This window comes from Pollachius pollachius, assembly GCF_949987615.1.
Source record: "Pollachius pollachius genome assembly, chromosome: 15".
NCBI classification, from domain to species: domain Eukaryota; kingdom Metazoa; phylum Chordata; class Actinopteri; order Gadiformes; family Gadidae; genus Pollachius; species Pollachius pollachius.
This window is the reverse complement of record NC_136948.1, coordinates 934682-949530: the sequence shown is the minus strand read 5'-3', so window position 1 is coordinate 949530 and position 14849 is coordinate 934682. Positions and strand designations below refer to the sequence as shown.

Sequence of the window (14849 nt, the reverse complement as noted above, 5' to 3'; positions counted from 1 at the left end):
AGGACAGAAGCCCCCCTGTTGGACTTTATGTAGTTTCAACAAATACATATGTCTAAATATGTAAACGATCAAAGGTACGTATGAAGAGTTCCTATTTTTTATATAGCCCAATGAAGACTGTATTTATTTTTATTTTCGGCAAAAAAGCAAAAGGGTGGATCACTGTCTCCTCTCTTTTGCTTCTGAACCGAAGTGGTTTGGTTTAAGAATTGAATACAGGGGTGGCCAGGGACGGAGCAGGCTTTCCCTAGACGTACATTTCATCTAATTTTGGCCTCGTCAAGATGAGGTGTTTTTTTTTTTTTTATGCAAGAAAGGAGGAGATGGGAGCCCTGCTGGATTTCTATACCATGGATGCTACGGCTGATCTTTAGACTCACTCTGAACATTCTTCACTGGTGTGTGCTTGTGTACGCAGACCACCAGGTTTACTGAAACCGGTTCTACATCTGTTTAGAAAGGGACAGGTGAATAGGATTCCTCTTAACGTGATCAATAGTATGTGTTAACTGTCTTTTTTTTTATCATTTTCAAATGAGTGCAATCCATAAAAGTACAATGATAAGTTGTACCAACTCGCGGTTGTAAGTACTCAGTCTAGACTATAAACTTAGTGGTACTATAAATCAACGTTTTTTGTTTCCATAAAACTTGAGATATTTTTCGTCTGTTGAGAAGTACAGGCCATATGTTTGGACTGTCCAAGTCCTTTTTGAACAATGTTTTTTACCCAGTGAAATGTTCGGGAGAATCGAAATACTGTCAGTTCTATACAGAGCTTAAGGGGAATGCCAGATTTACTTAATGTTTACCAGAACATTCAAACATACTTAAGTTAATGAAAAGATGTTTGTCATTTTTGTCTTGAGTGAGGTGATTGTTTACTTTTCTAAGCTACAGATATTAGATTCTAGCATTCAATAATTGTTATTCGCATAACTAGATGCGACAGCAAAGAGAGACATATCAGCATCCACATTTAGCAGTCTTTACAATGACAATATTCCTGTTTTTATTATAGTTTGTTTAAAAAGAGAATCATACCCTCGTCTGTCAAGGTACAGCGATTAAAATTAAAAACGGATACAGGAACATTAGGATGAGCGGGAAATCATGTTTGAATGACTTAAACTGTTTTTGGATCAAACCACTGTCTAATAAGTTATTTATTACGTTTGCCATTGTTTTTTTAAATCTTTTAAAATAGAAAATGTTGTGTTTACATAATAATAATAATAATACAGAACTTTGCCTGTCTTGTGCTACACAGTAATTGAGGATCAGGGCATGTGTATGAACAACCCCAGTATGCATCAGGTGCACGAGTTCGGACGGCTGAATGATGACTGTTGGTCTGTATGTTGTGTTTTTGATCAATAAAATAAAATGCGTAGGATCATCAGTCGGGTTTAGTTTGGTCTATGCTGTTCTACTGCATTTAAACCATTGCACACCTTGTTGAATTCAGACATCTCGGTCATTATGGAGACCTATGTTAGAATTAAATTAGTCTGGCCTTCATAATTGATGGATAGCAAGGATTGCCAGAGACCTGATATTCAAAGAGAATGTGAAAGAGACATCAACTGGTGTTTTACTGTATCTCTTTAAATCTCTTCCTCAAACTATCTAAATATACAGTTCCCCAAAGAAGTGGAAAATCCAGGACTAAAGTTGGCTTTGTTATAAGGATTGCCTTTTCTATTGCAAAGTGTAGTATTTGGGGGTAATTTGGTCTGCCCTTTCAACTTCCTCACGGTCTGATTTTTATGAATGGGAAGTTGCCAAAATTCTGCACAATGCGCAGGGCCTCCTCATATATCCCCGATCTCAATGGTTCCCAATAAAGTATAAATCATGTGGAAAGGGTCTGGTTATATACGCGCTCTCGCTTCGACGTAAACCTGGAGTTTCAAACCAGACCCTGCAGCAATCCTTTCTGAAGATACCTGTTGAGCTGAACGCCTCGACTCTGGCGTCACCAGGCCAGCTGTCCTTTACGGCCGTGATGAACTTGTATGATGAAACAGCGCTCTGGTCGTTCAGCCCACTAACCCCAATCCCTCCAGAGTGGCGTGCTGATGGCTGTGGCGTGCTGATGGCTGTGGCCTGTTTACGGTAGCCGGTTGATGTGCCTGTTCTGTCTGTGGAGGACCAAGCCGCTGCTCTGAGCATTTATTTGTTCTCCGCTTCCAGAGGGGTCACAGTAATGGCGTTCTGCTGCCAATGGCGCGCTGTAAATCGCTCGTTTTAAAGGCTTGTCCGCAGCCTCCTCGTTCCAGAGCCTCTTGTATAAACTGAGCTGCTCATTTTAGGGCTCAGTGCTGACTTACCGGGGCCTTAATTGCTCATTGCTCCAAAAGTTATATTTTTTATTTAAAAACATTGAGGAAAAGACGAGGTCTGGTCCAGAGTTCCCGGGGGAGCTATATGGACGTAGAGGACTATGAATCAACCTCAATGTTGGCAGGATTCCAATGCAGTGTTGCCAACACAGTGTTTGGTATCGGCCAAAGAAGATTTAGGCCCTTGTTCGGCTAAATATAGTAATCGTCAATGTGTGATCTGCAAGCAAGCAAATAGATAAATAAATCTAAATAAATATATCGACAAGTCTGTAACTGTATGTTGTCTCTCACAATGCGTTTTTCGCACATCTTTTTTTTTTACACTCTTTTTTTACTTGGACGCAACAGTTTGTGTACTAGGCATGGAACAAGTTTTAACTATTTGCCAATGCGCGATCTTAATCCATTAATTAACCTCAAGATCGTTTTAAAACTGATCTCTACCATTAACCTGCATTATGGCCCTATACAACTCAAGTCAAAGCCTGTCAAATAATGCAATGCTACAAATGCTTTCGTAACCTTAATCTATTTAAAAACAGTGGAGGCACGCCAGGTACAGAGCTAGTTTGGTCCACTTCGGGTCTATCAAGGTGTACAATTTAAGAGCTATTGAATCTCTCCATTGTGTTTTAAGTCTATGCATGCAGACTGTTGATCATTGTGTTACTTTCAGCGTTGCATCATTCTTTGGTCGGAGGAATGCGTTAGTAAATTCAGGCAGCAGCAGTAAAAGCTTTGGGTAATTAGGACCATACTGGAGCCTTGCCGCCTAGCTCCTAGCGCTGGTCTCCTAGCACCTGGTCTCCTATCTCCTGGCGGACAGATATCGCTGCTACGCTCTCTGCAGGAGAAGAGCAAGAGATAAAGACCTTTTAACAACGACTTCGGAAAGGAATCGCACGTCTTCAAACAGCAACAGAAGGTGCAGTGTTGCGCTCGTTTCCTCCGGAGTTGTCGGAGTTCACGTCAGGTTATTCTGCGCTCCACACTCGGGTGATAAACGAGGTGTTCTGTTCTGTGCAGCAGATACATCGGGACATGACGACCACCAAGCCACGGAGTCTGGCCCGGGAGGCGTCTCACCAGATCATCGCCGGTGGATCCGCAGGTGAGTGACACGAGATGTTAATATCATGTTAATACCGACATGCTTAATGATTACGTAACAGTCGCATGTGGACGGCGGTCGGCTAACACGTATATGCTAGGGCAGAATAGCACCCGAACGGGGTGTGATATCTTGTCTTCAAGCCCAATCAATAACAGAGATCCTCGCCGAGAAGCGTCTGAAATACATCAGATAATGTCCGCACAAACGTAAAGGTTTGTAAAACCAACGAGCGCTTTAGCGTGGGGCGCAGCGCTCCGCCGGAAGGTCTCCCGTCGTCAGAAGGGAAACGTCTGCTCGGCTCGTTGGTTCCGCTTTGAAGTGAGATGGAAAACCTCAAGGTTAGACAACCGATCGATATCTGGCAAAGCGCCGAACGGCCTGCTCATAAGAGAGAAAATAACCTTTGGATAATAAAAATACAAAAATAACGTCATTCATTGTAATTGCAATAAGTCATTATCCCTGTGGGTGGATTAGTCAGAGTGCTACGATGCATCGCGTTCCTATACACGAATATGTATTATAACTAGAGTTAGAGTTTTATATCATGCAAAGAACTAACCCTGTCCATTGATGATTAAGTGTTTCTCATGCTGTGCATTTGCATATCACATACACCCGTGGTTGTGGGTCCCAAGTGGTGCCAACACGCATCGGCATGTCGTGACCCGTCCAAAGTGTCTCACTTGTGTAAGCATAGAGAACGATGTGTTTAACCAGACCTCGGGGTCGACGTTCCGCTGCTGCCTTGACAACCGAACAGCAATGATTAAAGAGGGGTAGTGTACATGTCAACCGGTTCCCCGGGTTGTGTGTGTGTGTGTGTGTGTGTGTGTGTGTGTGTGTGTGTGTGTGTGTGTGTGTGTGTGTCAGGTCAGTGCTGACCTTTTACGCAAGGTATGTTGATGAGACCCTCAGCCCCCCACCACCCGACCACACAAATCACTCGTTCTCAAATGTACATTTCTACTAGGCCTAATCTACAATATTTTCTGTCAGTGCTTTGCGTTGCTTTTCAGGTAGCTGTTAAATACTTGAATATTTTGGCTGTTAAATACTTGAATAGGTACATTGGCTCTTAAATACTTCAATAATCTTGTGTTGAAAACGCATCCTTCAGCCAAACCAAAGTCCGGTTTGGTTTGGTGCTGTTGCGTGAAACATTAGTTTTCATGGAAATGGGTAATTTAGTTACTATGGGGCATGATTGTGATGTGTCCCCTGACTTGAACGCTAACGTGAATTCAGGTTTTCTCCCAACACACACTGAGAGCGTCTGCCCCGCTCTCTCTCACTAGAACGGGAGATGACGCATGCGCATGCGTGAGATGTTTTGAGCACCGCGGCGCGCAGGGTTCAGTTACCGATTCAGCCTCTATTCAGATGGTGACCGAAACCGAGAGGCACTACGGGAGTCACTGTCGTTCAACTATGGAATGATCGGAGCAGAACAACAAATGTTGTCATGTTTTAACACAAACGTTTGTGTGTGTGTGTGTGTGTGTGTGTGTGTGTGTGTGTGTGTGTGTGTGTGTGTGTGTGTGGGTGTGTGTGTGTGTGTGTGTGTTTTACAATATGTCTTAAGGAAATAAGATGATTTTAGATGCCAGATTTGGAGGTGTGTGCGGGGCATGGCGTGTGTGTGTGAAATTAAGTATAGCAAAAGTCGTACTATTGTAGTTCATTACGGTTATTAACTCCAACTCAACATGGCAGGCATTGCGTCATTCATTTGGGAACGCGCCCTTTGTTCCAATCAGCAGCTTGTAAAGCAACAGGTGCGCCGCGAATGACATCACATTGAGCCTATTCACGTTAAACCCACCAAAAAGGCACAACAAGAAACACAGATCAGCTACATACCAAATACCTGTCTGTAGGCACTAGACGGCTCCTACAGCCGGAGACGCCTCAGAATGCTCCCGATGCACCGCAACCGTGCCAACAAGATGTTCAGTGCACAGAACTATTGGTTAATTTGTAACCTTAAGCTTATGCCAAATGTCCTCAGGTAAAGGGTTGTGTTACCGTGCTGCGACACAACGAATGGAAAGAAATAGGACAACACGGAGGAATGACGTGTTTGGGTCATCATGGCGTCGCTGGGCCGATGTGTAGGCTACCCATGGAGCCAGTTCTGAATACCCAACCCCGTATAGGAAAATACGCTCCCAGGTTTGAAATGTGATGTTTTAAGGGCCTTAATAAGATGTCTAAGGTTTTCTAAACGTTGGCGTACTGATGTAGCAGCTGTTTCACCTCAAAGTCCCCGAGGGATGACTAAGGTAGGCTATCCATCTTATCCATTCCAATATAATGCAATCCAATTGACCTGTCGCTAAGCTCCGCCATTAGAACGCAGATGAGCCAATGATAATCCAGCCGTAACTATACTCGGACAATAATATACTTTATTTGTCAGACTGGTCTGAAATTTGTTTTGCGTACATTTAGTTGCTCCATTGTGACTTACACATACACGTAACATGAATTGTCTATAGTGTAGGCTACATTGTAGGGCATTACATCACACACCGAAAACAGAAGAACACCAACACAGAAGACATAAACATACAAGTCCCTTCACCTTCTCCTTGATCTAGAGTTTGATTCAGTGTTGAGCTGGCAGATTGATAAACTGGGGTACTCTGAATCTGCGCTTTGATGGTAGCAGTTCGTATTCTTTCCTTAAGACGTGGCTGCTGTTAGAGACGATGTTGTTAGTCAACCTTAACATGTTTTTATGGTAGGCTGTTTCGTTTATTGTCTGGAAGGGATGGCCCACAATCTTGGAGCAGATTTTTAATTGCTGCGACAATTTGGCTTTCAAGGTTGTAGACAGGCTCTTGTACCATACAGTATTGTGAAATGCTCATCATGACTTAGGTGAAGAATACATGAAGAATTTGAATACTCGCACCAAAGGATCCGGGGCGGCGGAGAAAGTGGATCCTATGTTTTGTTCTCTTGCATACAAAGTCTACATGTTCTTTACAGGGTAACAGGAGATCTGTCCATACTCCCAAATACTTGTAGGAGGAAACCTGCTTGATTGCTTTACTGGATTTATGTTGTTTGTGTAATAAAAAAAAACCATGGTCAAACGATGTGCTTGGGGTACACGTAACGCAGACAGTCGGTACACAACAGGACAAGAAAACGTGTGTAATGTGGATCAGACTGTGTGGCAGGCCAGAATACCAACAGAATTTAAGCTTGTTACCTTCTGTATGTATTTTAAAGTTTTGACTATACCCCTCCATAGCGTAATGTAGTTCCTGTTGAAATTAAATTATTTTTCGCCCACAACCTGTCAGCTGAAAGTTTTCAGTTTTTGTTGTCTTTGTTTGTCTGAGTTCGTCAAGAGTAGCAACAGGTCAACTGGCCTCTAGACTGTCTGTTGTGACACAGTCACACACTCCGGTCTGGATGTTATGTCGTGTGTGAATGAATGGCATTCTCCAAGACCTTTGACGATAACCTAACCACTATAACGGCAGCAGTCGCTATGCGTTAAGTCTCAAAGGACGAGTGTGACAGTTGTCGGTCCGTCCGTCGTCGGATTGACCCGGGAGCGAGACAGTACAGGTCGGCTCCTAGACCAATGAACTCCACGTTGCTCCTCACCGATCGTTAGCCCTCCCCGTTGGCCGTTAAGGGCGACGAGGAAGGAGTGGTGTTAATTTATGAGAGAGCCAGTCATGGCCTCTGAGTCGAACATGAATCAAGAGGAGGGCGACGCTGGCAGCGGGGGTCTTTAAAGGCAGCAGAGCGTACTTTAGTGCTCTCTGGCCGTCTGGACGATCACAGCCCAAACCGAGGCAGCGCGCTGCTGGCTACGTTGGACGTCGGTCGTCTCCCGGGCCGATCGTGGAGGAATAATTTAGGCATAAGTCTCTTTCTTTGCACAAGTACGTCTGATAGATGGCTGTTAACTAGGCACACACACGTGTGTGTGTGTGTGTGTGTGTGTGTGTGTGTGTGTGTGTGTGTGTGTGTGAGAGCCGGTATAAGCAGATGTTGTGTGGTGTTCATGGTTAATGTAGTCTCTCGAGGACATTATATATATTTGCGTCTTGCAACCACCAGGGGGTGACACTTGCTCATGTTTATCCAGTAAAGGTAAAGGGATAGTGGTTGGCTCTCGCACACGCAATTAGGCTATGCTTTCTCCCAAATTAGACGCAAAAAAATTCAATTAAAAACCTAATTTGTGTCGCTACTCTTCACTGATTCATAAATTCAGATAAAAATCGTCCTCCACTTTACAATTGTATTGGCTTACGTCCCCGACACAATGTCAGCAATCATAAGCAAAATAAATAGGCCTATCTCAGACACACACGCGCGCGCACACGCGCATTCCCCGCGCACACACGGATGCATGACAAATTAGGGCTGGATCTTGGCTTAGGGCACCGCCTGAGAGGCAATTTGTGAGCATTGTATTTATTGTTCTTTATGTAAATTGATACCCGACAGTCAAATGACGTGTGACGACATAGGACGTACACACACACACACACACACACACACACACACACACACACACACACACACACACACACACACACACACACACACACACACACACACACACACACACCTTCCAGCATTATGTCAGAACCTTATTTTAATTACAGTCAAGCTCTTTGTTGATTGAGTTGGTCTTAAAGAGTGAATTTAAGACAAGTCCGGGAAGGGGGGAAAAACACAAAGCCACTTAGCCTAAACGAAAGAGGAAGAAACTGCAGGGGAAAATCAAATAAATAAAGTCAAACTAAGCGGGGAAACTCCAGCACTCATTGGAAGAGATGGCCTCTGCAAATAAGTATTTCCTCTCTCGTGCGTCTCGATTGGCGGCCACAATCAGTAGAATTAGACTTAATATTTATTTCCAGAAACAATTGTGCATGTTGTAGCCGAGCCTTTGATTGAACTCCCGGCGGACATGTTGAAGACAGATGTTTAGATGACCTCATGTTTGAAGTAATGTTGATTTTGGAGGGGTGCTATATACTATTTCTCTCTCTCTCTCTCTCTCTCTCTCTCTCTCTCTCTCTCTCTCTCTCTCTCTCGCATCTCTCTCTCTCTCTCTCTCTCGCATGTCTCTCAGATGCGCCTTGGCTCCAGAAGGGTTTATTTACATCTTGGTTTCATATTTGATAGACACATTTGTACGTAGAGAGTTGTGGATGGTTTGGTTATAATGAAGCATGATAGCGCTAACCCATCTCTTCTACCTGGACGCAGTTGTATTTCTTTTCAGACGCTTTCTGCTTTTCTCTTCAACGAAAAGCAAATCTTTGAAATTTGGGATTAAGACTTAACAATCAATTGCATCAATATTATTTAATTACCTTTAATTTAACAGGGAGAGGTTAGGCCTATTTATTCTACTCTTCTTCTTGACTAGTTAGGATGCTGGTATGCAGCTTCATTTTAAGGAAATGTCTTTAGATGCCCTAGGACGACCCTACATGTCACTCGCTGTGTAGTTATAATAAACCTCTCATTTCCTATGGAAGAAAGCGGGATTAGAAAACATCAAATATTGTGAAAATAAACACAGGATTTAATATATCCTTCAGCTAATGACCATTTCCAGAAAATGCAATAAAAAAAAAAACGACAATAAATCATCACAAGAAATCAATTGACTGTGACCAGACACAACCTGTAATTGTAGTGCAGCACAAATAGCGTCAGCTCGGTCTGAATCCGAAAATAAGCTCTATCATGTGGACGATAACTTGCATAGATAGGCCTACATTGGCTGTGGTCGGAAACGCCATAGGACAACAACTCTTCCCAAACATGCAAGATTTAAAATATGCATTCCCAAAATATATATTCTTGAGGTATTTCCAAAAATAAAGCATGCATAAGCCTGCTGTAAAAACGTCCCGGCCTTGTGTTTTGTATCGGGCCTTGGAGCGGGGCCAGTAGGGCTCCAATCAGCGGCCTAATGACAAGAGCAGGCCGTTCCTCCAGCAGTTTGTGGGATGTAAAAAATAGACAAAAAAACTACACAATGAAGTGAAGTCAAGGCTTGTGATTTATAAACCACATTAGCAATCAAGACGTTACCTTAACGACGCGATTAATAACCAAGAAAGTGCTTCGCAGGAAAATAGTTGGTAATAGCGAGAGACTCGAGACTCTCGCTGTTTGATTTGGTTTATTTTGAATACACATTTGCGATTCTCGTATTGTGCATGCATGAGCGCGTGTTTGCACACAGGTGCACACAGGTGCATGGGTAAAACACGCTCGGTAAGCCTTCCGCGATTAAGATCCGCATCAGCCACAAGCAGGACATTAATCACGTGTTGGGCAGGCCATTCAGCAATAATGGCAAGTATTACATTGTTATGATAAGGTCAGAATCAGAGGCATAATTATGATTGTTCTGCATGGGAGGCCTTCCCGGATCATTGGCTTTTATTTTGAAGAGGCAATTATTAAGTACAGGAAGTACATATTTGCTGTACACTGCTGCTAGTGTGGTCTAAAAAAAACAAGTACATTGTTGATTTTAACCAAAATACATCCACCGTTTAAACCCATGAGGAATTTGGGGAAGTAGGTAGCAATTTTGTAGCGTGAAATGTATGGCAGACAATAAGGCTACTATAGCGGGACCTATGCTTATCTAGGAAGTAATAATAAAACGGACATCATTCAGAAATTCCATGGCAATAAAAAAAAAGGTATACACAGAACAGCACATGGCAACAATAATACAACGAAGAGGGAAATCAGCTAAACAAGCTCTGCTTAATTGAGCACTTACACTAAGTAGCCGAGGGACCGGGACGAAACAGAAAAATCAACAGTTTTGTGGACGTGTGTGTGTGTGTGTGTGTGCGTGTGTTTGTGTGTGCGCCGCGTGTGTGATTTGTGTGTGTAATGCCAAAGACACATTCACTGGGTTATGTTTCAATGCAGCATTTGAGAAATCACAATTATATAATATACATATATTAAGGCAGCGGGAGATTTCTTCTTGCATTCAGTCTTGCGTAGAGTACATAACTGCAGCCCACAAAATGGGTCACACTGTAGGTCGAGTGGATATAGGTCATATGTCACACTTTTGAGAGCTGTTTTAGTTCCATGTTGTTCAAGTTTTATTTTAATCTTAAAGCAAGGCAAGTACATGTCATGTTTAATGTTTTTTTGTTGGTATGTGACGGAAGGATCAGATAATTACAAACCGTCCCTCTCTCCATCGTACTTGCAGACATATAAATAAACATAATGACTACTGTCCTAACAACAGAAACAAAATGGAGGCTCTCCACTTAAAAACCCAGTATTACATGTCCGTGTCATGTGTGTGCATCGGTGTGTGAGTATGCGCGTGCATGAGTGTGTGTGTGTGTGCGTGTGCACGTGTATTTGTGTACGCACACGTTTCTTTCGATATATCTGTGCATCTTCCCGTGTGTGTGTGTGTGTGTGTGTGTGTGTACCTGTGTGTGTGTGTGTGTGTATTTTTGTCTGTGCATCTGTGTGTATGTTCATGTGTGCGTGCACGCCTTGTGACTCTCTGGATGAGCTGGAAACGTATGACACAGTGTTTCTCACAGGGAGCTCCCAGCCAGACAACTGTAGCCCTGGGTCTGAGTGGGGGCCCGGGGGGGGGGGGGGGGGCGCCCGGGGCCTCCCTGGTTAACACTATCAAGATGAACAGCTCCTCAGCCCACCGCCGTCACAGGGAGAGTTGTTGTTGCTCGCCGCTGCCCAATTTGTGTCTCCTTAGGGGAAGGCAGGCGGTCTCAGGGTGGCCTCGCCCGCTGTCTACCGCCCTCCCGCTTTGATGAGTTCACTTCCATCCATGATTTTGTGTGATTTCAGATCTTTGAGGGGGAGTGAGTGAGTGAGGGGGGGACTTCAGCAGAGGAACGCTGGCACAGCGAAAACAGGTCAAAGTGTCCTGATGAGAAGCCAAACTGCATTGCTTTTTTTTTTTTTCCTTTTTACATATATGTTTATGCTTCCATTACGCCTGTTGAACGCGGCGTCCTGAAGGAAAGCCCGGAATGACGCAGACTGTCACACTCGTGAAATGGTATATGAGGCACTGGGAGCGATACGCAGACGCTGTCTTTATTGTGTTTGAAATGAGAGGGAAGTTATGGAGGCCGGCCAAGATTATAAAGGGAAGAAAGTCATGGAAACGAGGCAGTGAGTGCGTGATTCCCATCAGCTCAGAAAGAATGGTGTGTGTGTGTGTGTGTGTGTGTGTGTGTGTGTGTGTGTGTGTGTGTGTGTGTGTGTGTGTGTGTGTGTGTGTGTGTGTGTGTGTGTGTGTGTGTGTGTGTGTGTGTGCGCGTGAGAAAATGACTAAAAGGAAAGCACCCTTGTTCTGTTGTGGACTTGATTTGGGTCCTAACAATAGCTTTAAAAGCATCATCTGTTTGAGTACACATCTGGTTCTAATCTTCGATTACAATTCATGATACAGGTATTGAATCGAGGATGGAAGTGTCCTTTTGGTCTTTGTATTCTTTTGGTTCCCTTGCTGAACACGGTCAACTTGCATGTGTATATACTAGAGGGCAGAAGAGAGCCACAGCCATGTTTATTATTCCTTCAAACAAATGTGGCATTTCCTCTTTGGGTGGGTGTGGATGTTGGTGTGGGTGTGTGTGTGTGTGTGTGTGTGTGTGTTTAAATTGAGCTTTGTATATTTGTCTTTTTGCTCTATACCACTAAGTGTGAAGCGTGGCAGCTCCTCTGATCCATTTGTTCACAGATAAATGGTTTCGTGTGCGTCAACGTCTGTGCAAAAAAACAAAAATAGCATAAACCTCTTTAGTGAGTGTCCATTGCGCAATATTTTTGGATTTGGAAGAGGTTTGAAAGAAGCCGTATGAACCACATTTCTGCCGGCCCAGTCCTGGCCCTGTGTGATCACAGCCCGTCCTGCTCAAACCCTTCCCTCTCAGCACATCACTGGGAAGCACAACGGTTTGTGCCACACTCGTATGGGAGATTATCTGCGGACCACCCAAATCGGCGGGCCCGTCAAGCCCCAGCGATTGAAGTCGGCCCAGGGGTAGGAGGGATGCTGGGGGCGGGACGGCGATGTAGATATCAATGTTCTGACACAGAGCTAAGTAGCGACTAGCCGGGGAGCTCTGTGATCCTGGGCCGACGGACAGATGCTTCCTCGATAAGACCCCCCGCCCCCCACCCAGACAAACACACAGGAGGAGGAGGAGGCCTCTCCACGGTGAAGGGGGGGTGAGAGGGGGGTCTCCCTGGGATGATATTCTGATGTTTATGTCTTTGGGAGAAAAAAAAACTAAGAATGTGAAAAGGAGGAGGAAGTGTTATTGTAGCAATAAACTGGCGTGGAGCCTGACCCCCCCCCCCCCCCCCCAGTCTACTGAATACCCATTAGAGCAGGTTCTTCTTCTTCTTCTCCTCCTGCTCCTGCTCCTCCTCCTCCTCCTCCTCCTCCTCCTCCTCCTCCTCCCTGTTTATTTATATATTTCCATTGTCCAGTGGGAAGTCTTGACTCTCTGCCTGTGGATACGCTCGCTTGGTTGACCGCACGTGGTGTGTGACTAGCGAGGAGGCAGACCTAGAGAAAACCTCCCCCCTTCTCCTCCTCTCCCCCCCCCCCCCCCCCCCCCCCCCGCCCGTACCGCACAAGGAGGGCCCTCGGAGCGGGCCCTCCTCCGGTGTTCTGCCGGGCTGCAGCAGGGTGTTCTGTAATAGAACGGGACCCCGCGGCCTGAATGGATGGCACCCAGGGGGCCCTCCGGTCTCCAGCCTCATCTATCAGTCCCGGGCCGGGGGAACGCCGAGCGACACGCTAAGACCTCCGCTGTTACCCCCGTCATCGTGCTACGGCCCCACAAAAAATGATGGCCAGAGATTTTTCTTTTTTTTCTCCTTCTCTCTCCCCCCCCCCCCCTTCCCTCCTTCCATATCCTTTAAAGGAAATGCCGTATGTGATCATGCACAGACTATTGCCGTTTTGCAGATGTTATTCTTGTAATTACTTGAGGAAATGTTTTGTTAACACAATCTCTGCACGGGTTTGTTTGTTTTGCAGTGGCTTTCGTCTGCTCGTCGATAAACAGAGGAAACTCTGTGGACATTGTTTGCATACCTTTAAGAAAAAAACTATTTATTTATTTTCAAATGTACTTGGTAGCCAATGAAAATATCAATCATTAATCAATTCCTTGGTTCATATATAACATCTATTATGTTTTAAAAAATGTACTCTGTGTGTAAAGAAAAGGGACAAATAGCCACATTGATATTATATATAAAGATACTACTCCTCTACTCTATATTCCCTTATTTGACTTCATATATAAATCTGTGCATCTTGGTTTTCTCTTGGTGGAAATGAGGCGAGGTAATCACCCCTGGGCCAATCAGAGGGAGCGTCTCACGAGGGGCAGTCGTTAACATAAACATCCTGGTTGGTCAACGGGGAGCAGCAGTCGGTTCACAGCCTCTGCTGGAGGCCTCTGACTGGCTGACTGCTAGTTGGTTGGTGGGCTAGGTGGCTGGCTGGCTGACTGACTGACTGACTGGCTGGTTGGTGGGCTAGGTGGCTGGCTGACTCACTGACTGACTGGCTGGTTGGTGGGCTAGGTGGCTCACTGACTGACTGACTGACTGACTGGCTGGTTGGTGGGCTAGGTGACTCACTGACTGACTGGCTGGTTGGTGGGCTAGGTGGCTGGCTGACTGACTGACTGGCTGGTTGGTGGGCTAGGTGGCTCACTGACTGACTGACTGGTTGGTGGGCTAGGTGGCTGGCTGACTGTACAGCTGACTGGCTGGCTTTAGCTGGGTGGAGGTGGTTTGCTCGTGACCAGGCCTGAGGCGGAGAGGTCCAGGCCTCCGTCACCTCCTCCATCACCTCCTCCATCACCTCCTCCATCAGCTCCTCCTCCTGTCAGCTCCTCCTCCTGTCAGCTCCTCGGAGGAGCAGCCAGGAACAGGTCAGCTGAGGGGGTGGGGTTGGTGGTCTGGAATATCTGGACGGTGTAACACTGTGTGACACACCGTCTAACAAGCCAACAACAACAACAGCAGCCAGAGTCGGCTCTAATCACAGTGTAAACAATATGTAAACAATAAGAGGGAATGATATAAACACATCATTTTATATTCACAGTGCATGTGCCTGGACACGTGTGGACATTTCTGTTAGTAATGCCGATATGAAAAAGTACACACTTTAATATTTATCGAGAGAGAGAGAGAGATCTGGTTGAGCCGGGTTCAGACGGCAGCTCGGAGCGCGGCCTCGTCCAGTGACCCCCAGCGGGCCGAGGGGACGGAGCGAGAGAAGATCGAACAGAAGACAGAAGGAAAGCGTCGATGAAATGTGGAGATTTGTGGGA

General features: G+C 45.2%; 1 protein-coding gene across 1 annotated transcript in view; it reads left to right on the top strand.

The window, feature by feature from the left end:
- The first annotated feature begins 3147 nt into the window (after positions 1–3147).
- Positions 3148–14849, top strand: part of slc25a21 (solute carrier family 25 member 21) — a 16252-nt gene continuing 4550 nt past the window's right edge. Inside the window, exons 1-3 of the mRNA XM_079752196.1 lie at positions 3148–3273; positions 3375–3459; positions 14419–14444. Of these exons, the coding sequence (XP_079608322.1) occupies positions 3390–3459; positions 14419–14444 (96 nt within the window). The 5' untranslated portion in view covers positions 3148–3273; positions 3375–3389. The remainder of the gene's footprint in view (positions 3274–3374; positions 3460–14418; positions 14445–14849) is intronic.